This window comes from Triticum urartu, chromosome 3 (assembly GCF_003073215.2).
Source record: "Triticum urartu cultivar G1812 chromosome 3, Tu2.1, whole genome shotgun sequence".
NCBI lineage: Eukaryota > Viridiplantae > Streptophyta > Magnoliopsida > Poales > Poaceae > Triticum > Triticum urartu.
The window spans coordinates 536,545,379-536,557,669 of NC_053024.1; the positions used below are offsets into that span (position 1 = coordinate 536,545,379).

Genomic DNA, 12,291 nt, shown 5'->3' on the forward strand with positions numbered 1-12,291 from the left:
ATATTGAGATAGAAAGGAAAGTTTTCCAAAGGGGAGGGTCGATAGCGCCAAGAAAATCCAGCCCCAAAATCCCCCATCTACCCCAAAGATACACACTACATGATTACTCTCTAAGACTACCATTTCCTACCAATCGACTTCCACTCAGGACATTGGGATTTCATCATGTCACTAATCACTCTAGGTAGAAGGAAGGCCTTCTTGAAAACTCTAGCGAACGGTGCATACAATGATGAAATTGACCCCCTTCCGAAGTTGGCCCAGGGTTAGGTGCTAGAACCTAGACCACAAATCAAAGGCTGGGTCTGCTGTAGCTGGAGAGATGGTATGAAATTTCCTCTCTTTTTGTTGAGCTCGATGACTCGATCTTCAACCATTTAGGTTGTGATGCAGCCTGGATGTTTGCAACATTGTAGAGGTTTTGCATGATTAGTCTGCTTCAGACAAATGTGGTTATAGATGATGGGCAGATAGGCTTTTGGATTTTACTCCCCTTTTGTGTACAACGCGTGTTGTCCTCAGAGCTATGATACAATGTTGTTTTTCTCTACCTCATTGTTTTATGTTTTTCAGACTTTCCGTTTATTCTCATCTCTTAATGCAATGATAATGCAACAATTTCTTTGCTTACATTTAATTTTCTCCTATCACTATATGTCCACTTTGTTTATTGTTTTTACGAGCCATTCCTGAGTCTTTTTTTTTACCTCTAGCAACTAGTAAATGTTGCACTAGCATTCCCATGTCGAAGAGAAAACTTTTAAAAACTTATATTAGCCGGCAGAATGTAAGGCTTTGCCTCTCACATGTTCTCTCATGCTTTAAGGGAGAACCTGCAGGAGATATAACAATGTAAAGGTACATGAGCTGTTTTTAGGTAATATTAGCCTCACGGCCGGGGAATTGGTAATTAACCACCTTCAACTAATCATGTGTGATGCTATGGTTCAAAATTCAGATTTCATATCATGCTAAGAATTAATATAAAACTTCAAAATTTTAGACTAGAGAAGTTAGATGATGCAATATTTTAGATATCCTTTAACATTGCCTGTAACTTGCATGTGCTTTGGGATGCGTGCATATATGATTTCTTGTTAGATAGTATAGATTTATTGAGTGGGAGCTTGGTGTGTCTTGAGTTTGTGTTGGCTAGTCACTATGGCAGAATGGGCCTGGTTTATATGGTAGCTAGTGAACCTGTTATTTTTGTAGTTTTCATGGGGGTTTTCTCTAGTTGCTAAATTTCTACTTGTATCGAATGGTAGAGTTCCTGCCCAAGGTGGGACAAAGTACAATCAATGGAACGGGGGCAGGACTTTTTCCGCTGGCTAAAGCTGTAGCACGTACGTGTAACAACAAAACTCAAATAACATACCTGGACATGGTTTCATAGCAAGAGAGAGAGATTAATTAGATAAACTAATGTTAAAAATCAAAAATGTTATTGCACAATAAACCATTACACAGCTTACTTCTTTGTATATGAAAAGAAGTAACAAATTCGTATGGCACACACAGCAAGCCCACCAGATAGCATTGCTCAACTTCCAAAGCCAAATTAAGCATATGTTTAAAGCATAAAACATTTTTAGAACCCGCGGTTAGGCTTGACCCATAGGAAGAAGTATATCTAAAAAAACCAATGCACACACACACACTTCTACTAGCTAGCTATTTTGTGCTTTGGGAGAGCATTATTAAGTCCTACCTTGAGGATAAAAGTTGCAATCCATACCACCGATCGATCAGCTCCATCTTCTTCAGGATATCGATCGATCCAGCGTTCTACTAGCTAGCGAGGTGGCAGCTAGCTCCCTGTCTGGTCATGGAAAGCTCTCGCCGAGCTCAAGGATAAGCTTTGGGAGCCCAGGTCATCAACTGGGAACTGATCGGCCTCGGACGAGTAGTAAACCAGCTGATGCGACCTTGGAGCCAAGGAGAGTAACGACGGGAATGCCGAGTGGTGAGCCGCGGCGGCGGCAGCAATCGAGACCTGTGGCGAGCCAGCGCCGCCGCTCTGGTGCACACTGCTATTATTCCATGACTCACCGGTGAAATTGTATGGCATCCCGCTGTTGACCAGTCCCAGGGAGTTGTTATTGAGCCCCATGAACCGGTGGTAGCCGAACCTCCCCATGTTGTGGTGAGCTCCACCGCCATCTGCGTCGGCCCCGGCCTTGACGCCACCATCTCCGGCAAGCGTGGACGCGAAGTGGCAGAACTTGTCATCGACGTGCGGCATGAGCGGCATGGAGGAGGAGGTCATCATGTGGTCCATGAGGTCGACCTGGTGCGGCGGGAACTGGAGCGGCGGCAGCTTGTCGATCTCGTGGCGGGCCGCGTTGAGCAGCCAGTCGACGACCTTGCTGGGCTGGTTAAGGCCCAGCCGGTCCTGCAGGTCGTAGAGCTGGATCGCCGTCTGCACGGACAGCCGCACGCGCCGGTCGCGGAGACCCTTGACGGTCTTCACCTTGCTGTGGCGGTCCTTGCCGCCGAAGACGCGCGACACGCGCACTATCCGTGACTCCGTCTGGGACGACCATTGCCGCGACGTAGCCACCGCGGCCGCGTGCTTCCGCGCTAACTCCTGCTCCTCCTCCGCCGCCGCCGCCGACTGCTGCTGCTGGGTGTTGCCGCTCATCATTTCAAGTGACCTCCGACGACGAAGCGCATCGTCGATCGGCTTTCGATCATCCGCTAGCGCTAGCTAGCTTCACCTGCCATATCACATCATCAGCTCGATTAATTAACATCGCATGCAGCTGCAGGCCTGCAGCTAGCAGGGAGATTTAATGGTGTTTGTACAGGAGCAAGCCACCAATCAAGCATGCACCACCAGTCCACCACTGTGCCCGAACGGCGCGCAGGGGGTCTACCGGCCGGTCGATGTGCGCCACGTACGTACGTACTGTTCCATCGGCAACGGGGGGATGGGATTGGGAGAGGAGAGCGCGCGCGGCAGCTTTATTCAAGCTGCATGCAACTGCTGCAGCAGGGTAGATGGAAATGGAACAACAGCAGCTTGAGCCCCCCATGGACGCTGTGGATGCGCAGGCGCACGCGGCACGATCTGCATGCGGTGCCCAAGAGAATGATTCCATGGTTGAACATATGAACGGCTCAGCCCTCTTTGATTGTTCTGCAGTCAAGTTATGAATCGGGGTCGTCCTACAAGTCTCACCACTGGGCCTCTGTGAAACGAGGGGAGGGGGTTTGTATTGAGTGCTAGGCTGCTAGCAGCTGCTTCCTTTTCACAATCCTGCAGGCCTGTCTGTCATACAGCCTAAATTACTATTAATTCCGTGGATTCGATTGGGATTTCTTGAACTAAAAGTCTGTGGTGTCAGTGATTAGTACTACAAGCGATGAGAATGGGTAATTCAAACTATTCGGTTCAGATCGGGCGCTCCCACAAGGAAAAAGGAGAAGAGAGAGAAAGAGAAATGGTCCTCCAGCTCGGGATCCAGTGCAGTTTTGGTTTCGATACAAGAACACTTCGGTGGGAAAGGAAAATAATCTTATAAGGACGTAAAAATTCCAAAGAATCAGTATACAAAGCGAGAGGGATTAACAAATCTCCCAGATCTGCCGCATGAAATTCTAATCAAGGACCACGAAAAGGCACCAAAAATTAAGAAATCCCACAAAATCCTATCAGTAGTCCCGTGATCTCAAATTCCATATAGAAAAGAATCAACAAATCAAAAAACCATGTAAATCGTATATATACACACCCATGGGAGAGCTAGCGGAATTAAGGAAGCACGCTCACAAGAACTCACCGAGCTTTGCTAGCTAGGCAGCTCCAGGCCCGCTGCGGCGCGCGGAGCTGCTCGGTCTCTCCGGCCAGCCAGCTCGCGGTCAGCTTCCGTAGACGAACCCTAGCTAGCTAGCTGCCAGGTAGCTTGAGAGCGGCAGCCGGAGCGAGAGCGAGCTAGCGAATTAGGATGTGGCAGTGGAGCTTGTGGTGGGTATTTACAGTACTGCCACGACTGCATAAATGGTGGGATCGATCAATCGATCAGCAGCTAGCGTCGCTGTCGCGTGTCCCTGTCCTTTTACCACCATAGCTGTGTTGTGTTGCTCCCCCGCCTCACTTCACTGCATCCATCGATCCCCTCCCTCCACCCACCCTTACGTACGTAGCGGCGGCCGGATGACCTGGCCACCGGCTCATAGGCCTACGTGGGCATAAATGTACGTCTGAACTTCAGCTTAATCACTTCCCTGCAAAAAAAAAGTTAAAAAAAATAAAAATTGAGCTCACGCGTGTAACACGTAGTACAAGGTTATTCCTTTTCATCGTTAAATTGACCAGCAATATATGGTTACTCCTCCGTCCGGTGAAAAGTGTACATCTAGAAATTTTAGAACAAATTATGAAGTGGAGTAAAAAATGCATTAGGAAGATGCAAGCCACCATCTCTCTCCTCTTTAATTACCCAATCCCCAATGAGATAAGTGCATGTAGAAATTAAGAAGACTATGTATATAATGCTATTGATCTTGATTACCGTATGATGAGGGAAAATATTTTAAAGTGCATTGGGAAGATAGAAGTATACTTTTTTTGAACAAATTTTAAACCCAAACATACACTCTTCACCGGGCGGAGGGAGTATATGACAACCGAGTGTTATCCTCCTTGAAAAAAACACAAGTCATTCATTTTAGGGACAGTCCTCTCCGACTCATATACTATAGCTAGCCACCAATAAGTCTTATTTGTTCCTATTTAGTGTTGCGAGCTGCGACTTAGTTTTGCTGGAGGCATTCTTTGATGGTACTACCTCTGTACCAAGATAAAAGACATTTTTGTAGTTTAATATGTATTGCAAAAACATCTTATATTTTGGTACGAGGAAGTACTATTTCGCATGAAATGATAAGATAAAATATGCTTGACCTAACATTTACCCGCGCGCGTATGCATGCAGTGGCAAGGAGCGGCGAAATTTTCGTTGACATTGACATGCAACACTTGTGCCTATGGATTATCAGCACTTAGCAGCTAGCATAGCTAGCTAGCTAGCTAGCATGCCAGCCGCTTTGCCTTTTTAGAAGCTAGAATCCGAAGCTTGCAAGAGCAAGTTGTGAATTCTGCCATTTGCCAGCACCTTAAGGCTGAAGCATGGCGAGTGCATGCACAACTTTGAGATATGTTGCTAGATTGCTTACATATTGGGCTTTCCAATATTTGGACCGGATACACTACCGCGCGCACCTTTACAAATCTTTCGACATCGAGGTCTAGGAGGCTACCTAGTTTAGGCTAGGGACCATTCTTCTTTGCAGCATCAACTAGAGCAGGACCACTCCAGCTTTTATCCACAGTAAAGACATAAAATTTGGACCAACAAAGGAGGGAAATAATCGGACAGAATCATTTCCATGTGAAGTTGGATGAATTGATTCAGACTAGTTCATCTTCAGTCTTCACGTATTCATAAAATTTCAGTATCCAAGGATGCGCCGAGTGATGTTGCTCTTCTGGTTCCCGCCAATTCCTTCGCTTCTATAGCTGGGGTAGTTTTTTTGACTGCCTTCAAGTTTCGCTCAATATAGCTCCTTCTGTTAGAAATTAGTATAAAAATTCTTGGGCGCATATCAAGGCCTCTTCTGTCCTAAGGAGACCATGCGTATATGTTGACATATTAGGCTGGCCATGGTGGTACCTTAGCCGGTATCATGTACTCGAGACTATCAAACATGCTGATGTGGTAGACAATTAAAAAAGAGAGAGAGGGTTAGAGTAACATAGGTAGATACCATATCATAATAAATATTATCCTACTATGTGTCATGTACGGCGATAAATAAGATCATTTATTATACTATGCATTACGAAGGTAGTATTATACAGTAGTATCATATGCATGATAGTAGTATATGATACTCCCCATTATGAGTAGCCTTAGGCCTCTCATGATGGTAGTAGAGTGAATTGCAAAAAACCACCACATTTGGGGCATCGTCTGTAGACAACCACGAGGGCGCTAATTATTTACAAAAAAACACCGCACATTCAGTAAACTTTTTGCAGTTTGCACTAAACGGACGATTTGCTTCGTTTGATTGCGTTTCCAAAAGCTGGGGCCCGGTTTCCTCCTGCGTGGCATAACAGATGGGAGACGGCGCCGTCAGCTCGAGACGACTTGGTCGGATCGCGTCGGACGGACCGACCACGCCGTCCCCACTCCACTTCTCACTCTCTGCTCTCCCTCGGGCTCCATGGGGAAGGCGAAACCTAGCGGCGGCGATGGCGGCGGCGGAGGCGGCGCTTCTGCTGGCGATGCTAGTGGTGGCGGCGACGAAGATCCACTCGTGCACTGCGGGAGCTCGAATCCTTCTTAGGCACTTCCTCCTCCCCATTCCCCGGAGTACGCGAGCAGCTAGGGCATTCGTGAAGGTGGTGAAGGCAAATCCGACAGGTAGCCATCACTTTGCATCCTCCTTCGGCGGTGTGGTGTAAGCCATCCATCCTCTCCCCCTCCTTACCATTTCCCCAATCTGGATTCTAGGGTTAGGGTGTAACTGTTACAGAGTTGGGGATTATGTTGTAGGTATTTTGTTAGAATTATAGGGTTACAGTAGTGGTTGCTAAATGCAAATTAGCTTGCCCTTAATTATTCAGTCAAGCTAACTGAATTTGAACTGCAAAGTTCTTTTTAACTTAACTGTAACTCTAGTTTTAACAGAATGGCTCAGTAGTTTTAACTGCAATTGCACACTAGTTTGTGGAGGGCATTCTGGAGATGATCTAGCCACTCCTCGTCTACTCACTGCACTAATCCACAATTATTAGCTCCCTGCAATACAAGATAAAGTAGTTCAAACACGCTGTCACATGTTACATATTCAGTTAAGTTCATGTTACAGTTAAGATGCATATTCAGTTGGATCAATTCAACTGACAAAATTAAACAACAATTATTGTGAGCATGTTCCCTAACATGAACATTTACTATGAACAAAAATCCGTATCTATGAACACTGAACAGGAACTGTGAACAATGAACAGTAAACCCTAGAACATGAACAGTTAACCCTAGAACAGATGAGCTGTACTACACAGGAGAGGTATCCGTTTGCAACTAATTTGCTAACTTACTTCTAAGGCACAAGCAATGAACCTCCTCCCAGTGCTTATCCCCTCGAATGCAACACATTTCTTCCATGGCTTGCCATGCTCGCACATCACCCTCAAATCATCAGCAGCACCAGTGAACAACGAGTCACCGATTGTTGCCGGGATCTGGGCAACACAAATGTACTGGTTCAAATTGAGTTGAAACCCTAAATAAAAAATGCCCAAATCGAAACCCTAATGCGGTCCTGGTGAAATCAACTATCCTTAATAGGGGAGTCGTAGGAAGAGATGAACTGCACGTCGGAGTCCTCACTGCTCTCGCCGTCGCTCCAAGACACCATGGCGGCCGGCGGCGAGCGGAGACAAGAGGAGGCAGAGCAAGGTTGAGAGCGCGAGAGAGAAACAGAGGAGCGAGTGAGTGAGAAGTGGAGTGGGGGCGGCGCGGTCGGCCTGTGAGCCGACCAAGTCGTCTCGAGCTGACGGCGCCATCTCCCGTCCGTTATGCCATGTAGGGGGAAACCGGGCGCCAGCTGTCGGAAACGAGTCAAACGAAGCAAATCGGCCGTTCAGTGCAAACTGCAAAAAGTTTACTGAATCTGCGGTGTTTTTTTGCAAATGATTAGCGACCTCGTGGTTTTCTGCAAATGATGCCCCAAATGTAGTGGTTTTTTGCAATTCACTCTGGGTAGTATCATAGTGCATGCATGGTTACTAAGTCCTCGTTGCATAATATCATAGCATAATATCAGTATGCCAACTTATTCATTAATTTATAGAAATAATCTCAATATAAAGTTGCGTACAAGGTGTACTTGGCATTAAATTTGCTTGTTCTGTGTGGTATTATACTGTAAACAATGCTATTGGTATCATCTCTCTCATCATTATTTATAGTGTCACATCATATTAATGCATTTGTAGCACTGCATGACACTTGATTATGATAAGTGGGAGAGGCCATATCCCATGCCGGAAGTGAGGGAGTTACGCTCTGGGTGCAACCAATGTGAGACAGTAGCACAGAATACGTACAACCGTTTGGATGGCGATCCAATAATAAAATATGTGTGTAAGCATTTTTTTTACTATTTGTGCCTGTTGTGACATTCATCATGTAAATTTTGCTCTCTTTTCTTTGTACCGGAGCTGCTCGTGATACTTTGATACTTGGTTTGTTTTAATAAATGGCCATGTGCATCACTTGATGCAATCCTCCTTTTCAAAAGTAAAAATCCAATGTGGTATATTAGAAGAATATTAAGATTGTTCTCATCTCTTTTATGGTGATGTCGTGTGAATCCAATAGTTTTGTTGATGATTTCTTTCCTTCTCTTTACGAATAAATACATATGTTCTTTCTGCCTATGTTGAGAAAAGTTGTGCATACTACACAAATAGCTTACATAACATATGCACCTTATTTCTTCAAATTTCTAAAATATGTTTGTTTCAAAGTATATTATTCTACGCTAATACCAAGTAGACTCAGTATGAAGTATATTTACTCTAATTGGATCATGGATGTCATCATGTCATTCCTGTTATTGAGCAAGGTCTTGTTTTATACTAGTCCCTTCTGATTCATTATTATTAATTTGCTTCACTGTAAATACCATCAAGCAATAATACACATGCGTGCCAGAAATGACAAAAAATGAGAAAAGTTAGTGGAAAATGACAATGCAAGATTTTATGTGATCCCCTTCGGCCTGAAATATAATGCATAATTGTTTAATAGAAGGCTTTGACCAATGGCCACTCTATTAATATATAATATGCATGAAATACAAATAATACAAGTGTGTTCGTATTGAAAGAGATTGTAACACCCAAACCGATAGTTGTTTTTCTGGAGTCATAGACCGACACAAGTCTTTAATTCCTGCATTGATGCACACTTTGTCCTCATTTGTATGCACTCAATAAGAATTTTTCGGTTGGTCACCTATCCCTAAATTGCACACTTAACCTAGAGGGATCGATCTATTGTTACCACAGCAGCGATGCTACACTTACGGATGGCCGACCCACGGAAATCATCTACGCGTGGAGGGGGAGCCAACTGATTGGGGCTTATTTTTTCACTCTGCGTGAATTGCGGGCTCACATCGCTGTCTCCTTCTGCCACATCAGAGCGTAGCCAGCTTTCCGTGGAAGTTGCGCGTAAGTGTACCATTTTCGGTTACCACAGTCACAGGGTGTGCGTTTTAGGGTGGAGCACCCTTCTTTTGCTCACGCACTTGCTGCCACGCCGGCTCGTGTATGTGGCTTGTGAGTTGCATGTTGTAACCATTTCACGCACTTTCTATTAACACATTGATATGTAATCTTGCATATTCACAGAAAAAAGGAACTGTTTGTATATCTAATTTCCCGTTAGTTAAACGTGTCTTATACGTATACTAGGTATAGCCCTCCCTCTCTCATTTAGCCATTCATTTGACATTGACTGGCAAAGATTTGTCCTTAGTCTTTTTCTCACTTTTAGTACTTCTTTTCAGGAACACGTACGGACGTGTTATAACTGAAATAATATATCAGAAGGACCCAGAATTCTCTGCACTCTGCAGTTCATTGGGATGCAAATGCATGCATATACTGCATCACTGCAACATAATACCCAAATGGAAGGGACGAGCCATATCATATCTGTCGCCCTTACACCACATTGACAAAGTCATGCATGTATCATATGCATAAAATTTGTGCGCGGAGAGCATCCCCCCATATCCTCCTGATGCCTACTTTGCAGACTAGCACGACCATGCGTGATATCCTCGGAAATTCGGAATTACTCGATCATCTCGTCCCAAACGCCTTCCCACTAGCTGATAGTGTGAGGAAGAGTGCAAGTCACATCAATTAAGTGACAAACCTCAGAGGTCATCACAACATCATGGTATATGTATACAGAGGTCCCCTTGGACAATTCAATAGTATAATGGGACCAAAGACACCAAACAAAGTAAGGTCCCCAAACTCGTAGAGCATCTCACAAAGTTTCCATCCATAAAATAACTACCGTTTAGCGGAAGTTGGACAAAAAAACTCTCCAAACAGTTTCCGTAAATGCGCAATTTTTTACGGGATCCAATAAACACTTTCAAACTTCTTCTCCATCTGCGGGAACATGAGTCCTCCGTTAAGCGTTGGCGGGACGCAGTCGCTAAAGTTTGAGGGCGCCTCCAAACTTGCCTGTCGCATCACCCCGTCACCGCCTCCCAGCACCTGCGCCCGCCGTCCCACCACCTCCCCCACATGTGCCAGCCACAGCTACCTCCTCCCCGCACCGGCCCCTCTGCCCCACCGCCTTCCCCGCATGCGTTGCCGACCGCAACCATGGACTGTTGTCGCGCCGCATTGGCCGCGCGTGCTCCGGCAGCACCCGGCTGCTGCTGGAGACCCGCGCGCCATCACTGCCACCTCCGTTCGTCGTCATCACCAACACCCTCTTGTTGCCTCCCCGCCACACTGCCCCTACACTTGCTAGCCGAATACCGAGACCTTCGCCGCCGCCTACCGAGCCCCACCACGAGCCGTCTCCGCTAGCTCCGATGAGCCACCATAGTGGACCGTGACCCCGATGAGCTCTCCCGACGTGCATGTGCCACTTATATGCTTGTTTAATGGGAAATAGAAAAAACTGATCTTAAGGGAAGATGTTTAGAGGAATTGGGAAAATACCTCACTAGACAACTTCCCATAAATATGCATAAAACCGCTCTTACGGCCGGGATTTTTTTACAAGAACTGTTGGAGATGCTCCTAATAAATACTATAAAAATCAATGTGCGAGCGCGCATGTGTGTGTGTGTAGAGAGAGAGAGAGGGGGGGGGGGGGGGGGCGGACGAGAAAATGGTCACCTTTGTGTTGTAACTTAGCGTACAGAAACATCAATTGGTCGTGCATTAGCATGATATATACTCCTTCTGTTCACAAATATAATATATTTTAGATATTTTAATATGAACTACATACAAGAACTGAAGAGAATGAATAAACACATTAAAACGTGTTTATATTTTTTTTAGAAAAGGAGGATGACCCCCGGCCTTTGCATCTGGGCGATGCATACGGCCATTTTATTAATTATTCTCACAAGACCTTACAAAGTAATACAACAATAAGACTAAAGCCGCCGTCTAAGCCACTCTATCCAGTTGATGAAGGGACGCAGATAGCCTGGGCCTAATACCAAACAGGCATCGCAGCCAAACCTAACATCTAAGACCTGAGATCCCATCCAGGACGCCTGCCGGGCATGGGTCTCACCGGTCCGGCGTGCACTCAGAGGCCGCCGCCACCAACTTCCACCGCTCCATCTTCAGAATTGTACTGATGCACCAACCTTGCTCGGTCCAGCTATCGTCGACGCCACCACGACGCTCAACGGCACCTCCTCCCTGTGCGCAAACATCTGAGGACGTCGCGGTCGCTACTGATACATCTCAGCACCATGCTGCCAAGTATCACCAGCCGACACAGCTTGAAGTCTTTGGAAGATCTGTCGTGCGTAGCACCTGCCGACTAGGCATGACAAAGCGTAGCAGCTGTCGGTCAGGCATGACTTGACATCTCCACCGAAGCTCCGTGCAAGATGAAGCCGCTCCACCTCCAGCCTCTCTGAACGGGATGGGAGCACCCCAGGAAGACACGCCGAAGAGTTGGGCACCACAATCACCACGAGAGCCGGACCAGCCGACCGCCATGGCGAAGCGACACCACTAAAGAGAACTGCCACCATCACGAACACCAAGAACGCGTTGCAGCTGTCTCACCTCCCCGCGGACCCAAAGCGGCGCCTTAAAGAAGGTGACGGAGCCGGGCACCGCCGCCGCCCAACCAAAGTTGTGGGTTTTCACCCGGGTGCAGGGGGAGGGAGCTAGATCTCGAAGCCGCCTTCAAGAAGGAAACAGCGCCTGGGGCGCCGCCGGCGTCGTGGCCGCCGCAGCCGGCCAAGAAATTACTCCGATCCAGAGATCCCAACCCCACATCCGCGCAGTCCGCCACCAGATCCGGCCGGATTGACGAGGAGGAAGCAGCATCACGGGGGCGCCGTCTTCAAATCTGGCGAAGGAGAGCAGAAGGGGATCCCTCCACGTGGCGCCCGCATCCACCGCCAACTCGCCGCCCGCGCGGCCAAGAAGACGCGGTCCACAACTCTGACGAGCGCCGCCCGCCTCCCGGACGACGCCGC

General features: G+C 46.8%; 1 protein-coding gene across 1 annotated transcript; it reads right to left on the reverse strand.

The window, feature by feature from the left end:
* Positions 1-1,428: 1,428 nt before the first annotated feature.
* On the reverse strand, positions 1,429-4,081 carry LOC125544831. Its single transcript, XM_048708601.1, has 2 exons — positions 3,786-4,081; positions 1,429-2,720 (listed from the first exon to the last, which is right to left on the reverse strand). Exon 2 carries the CDS (start codon positions 2,645-2,647, stop codon positions 1,811-1,813), a length of 837 nt encoding a protein of 278 aa, XP_048564558.1. The 5' UTR covers positions 2,648-2,720; positions 3,786-4,081; the 3' UTR covers positions 1,429-1,810.
* Positions 4,082-12,291: the final 8,210 nt, after the last annotated feature.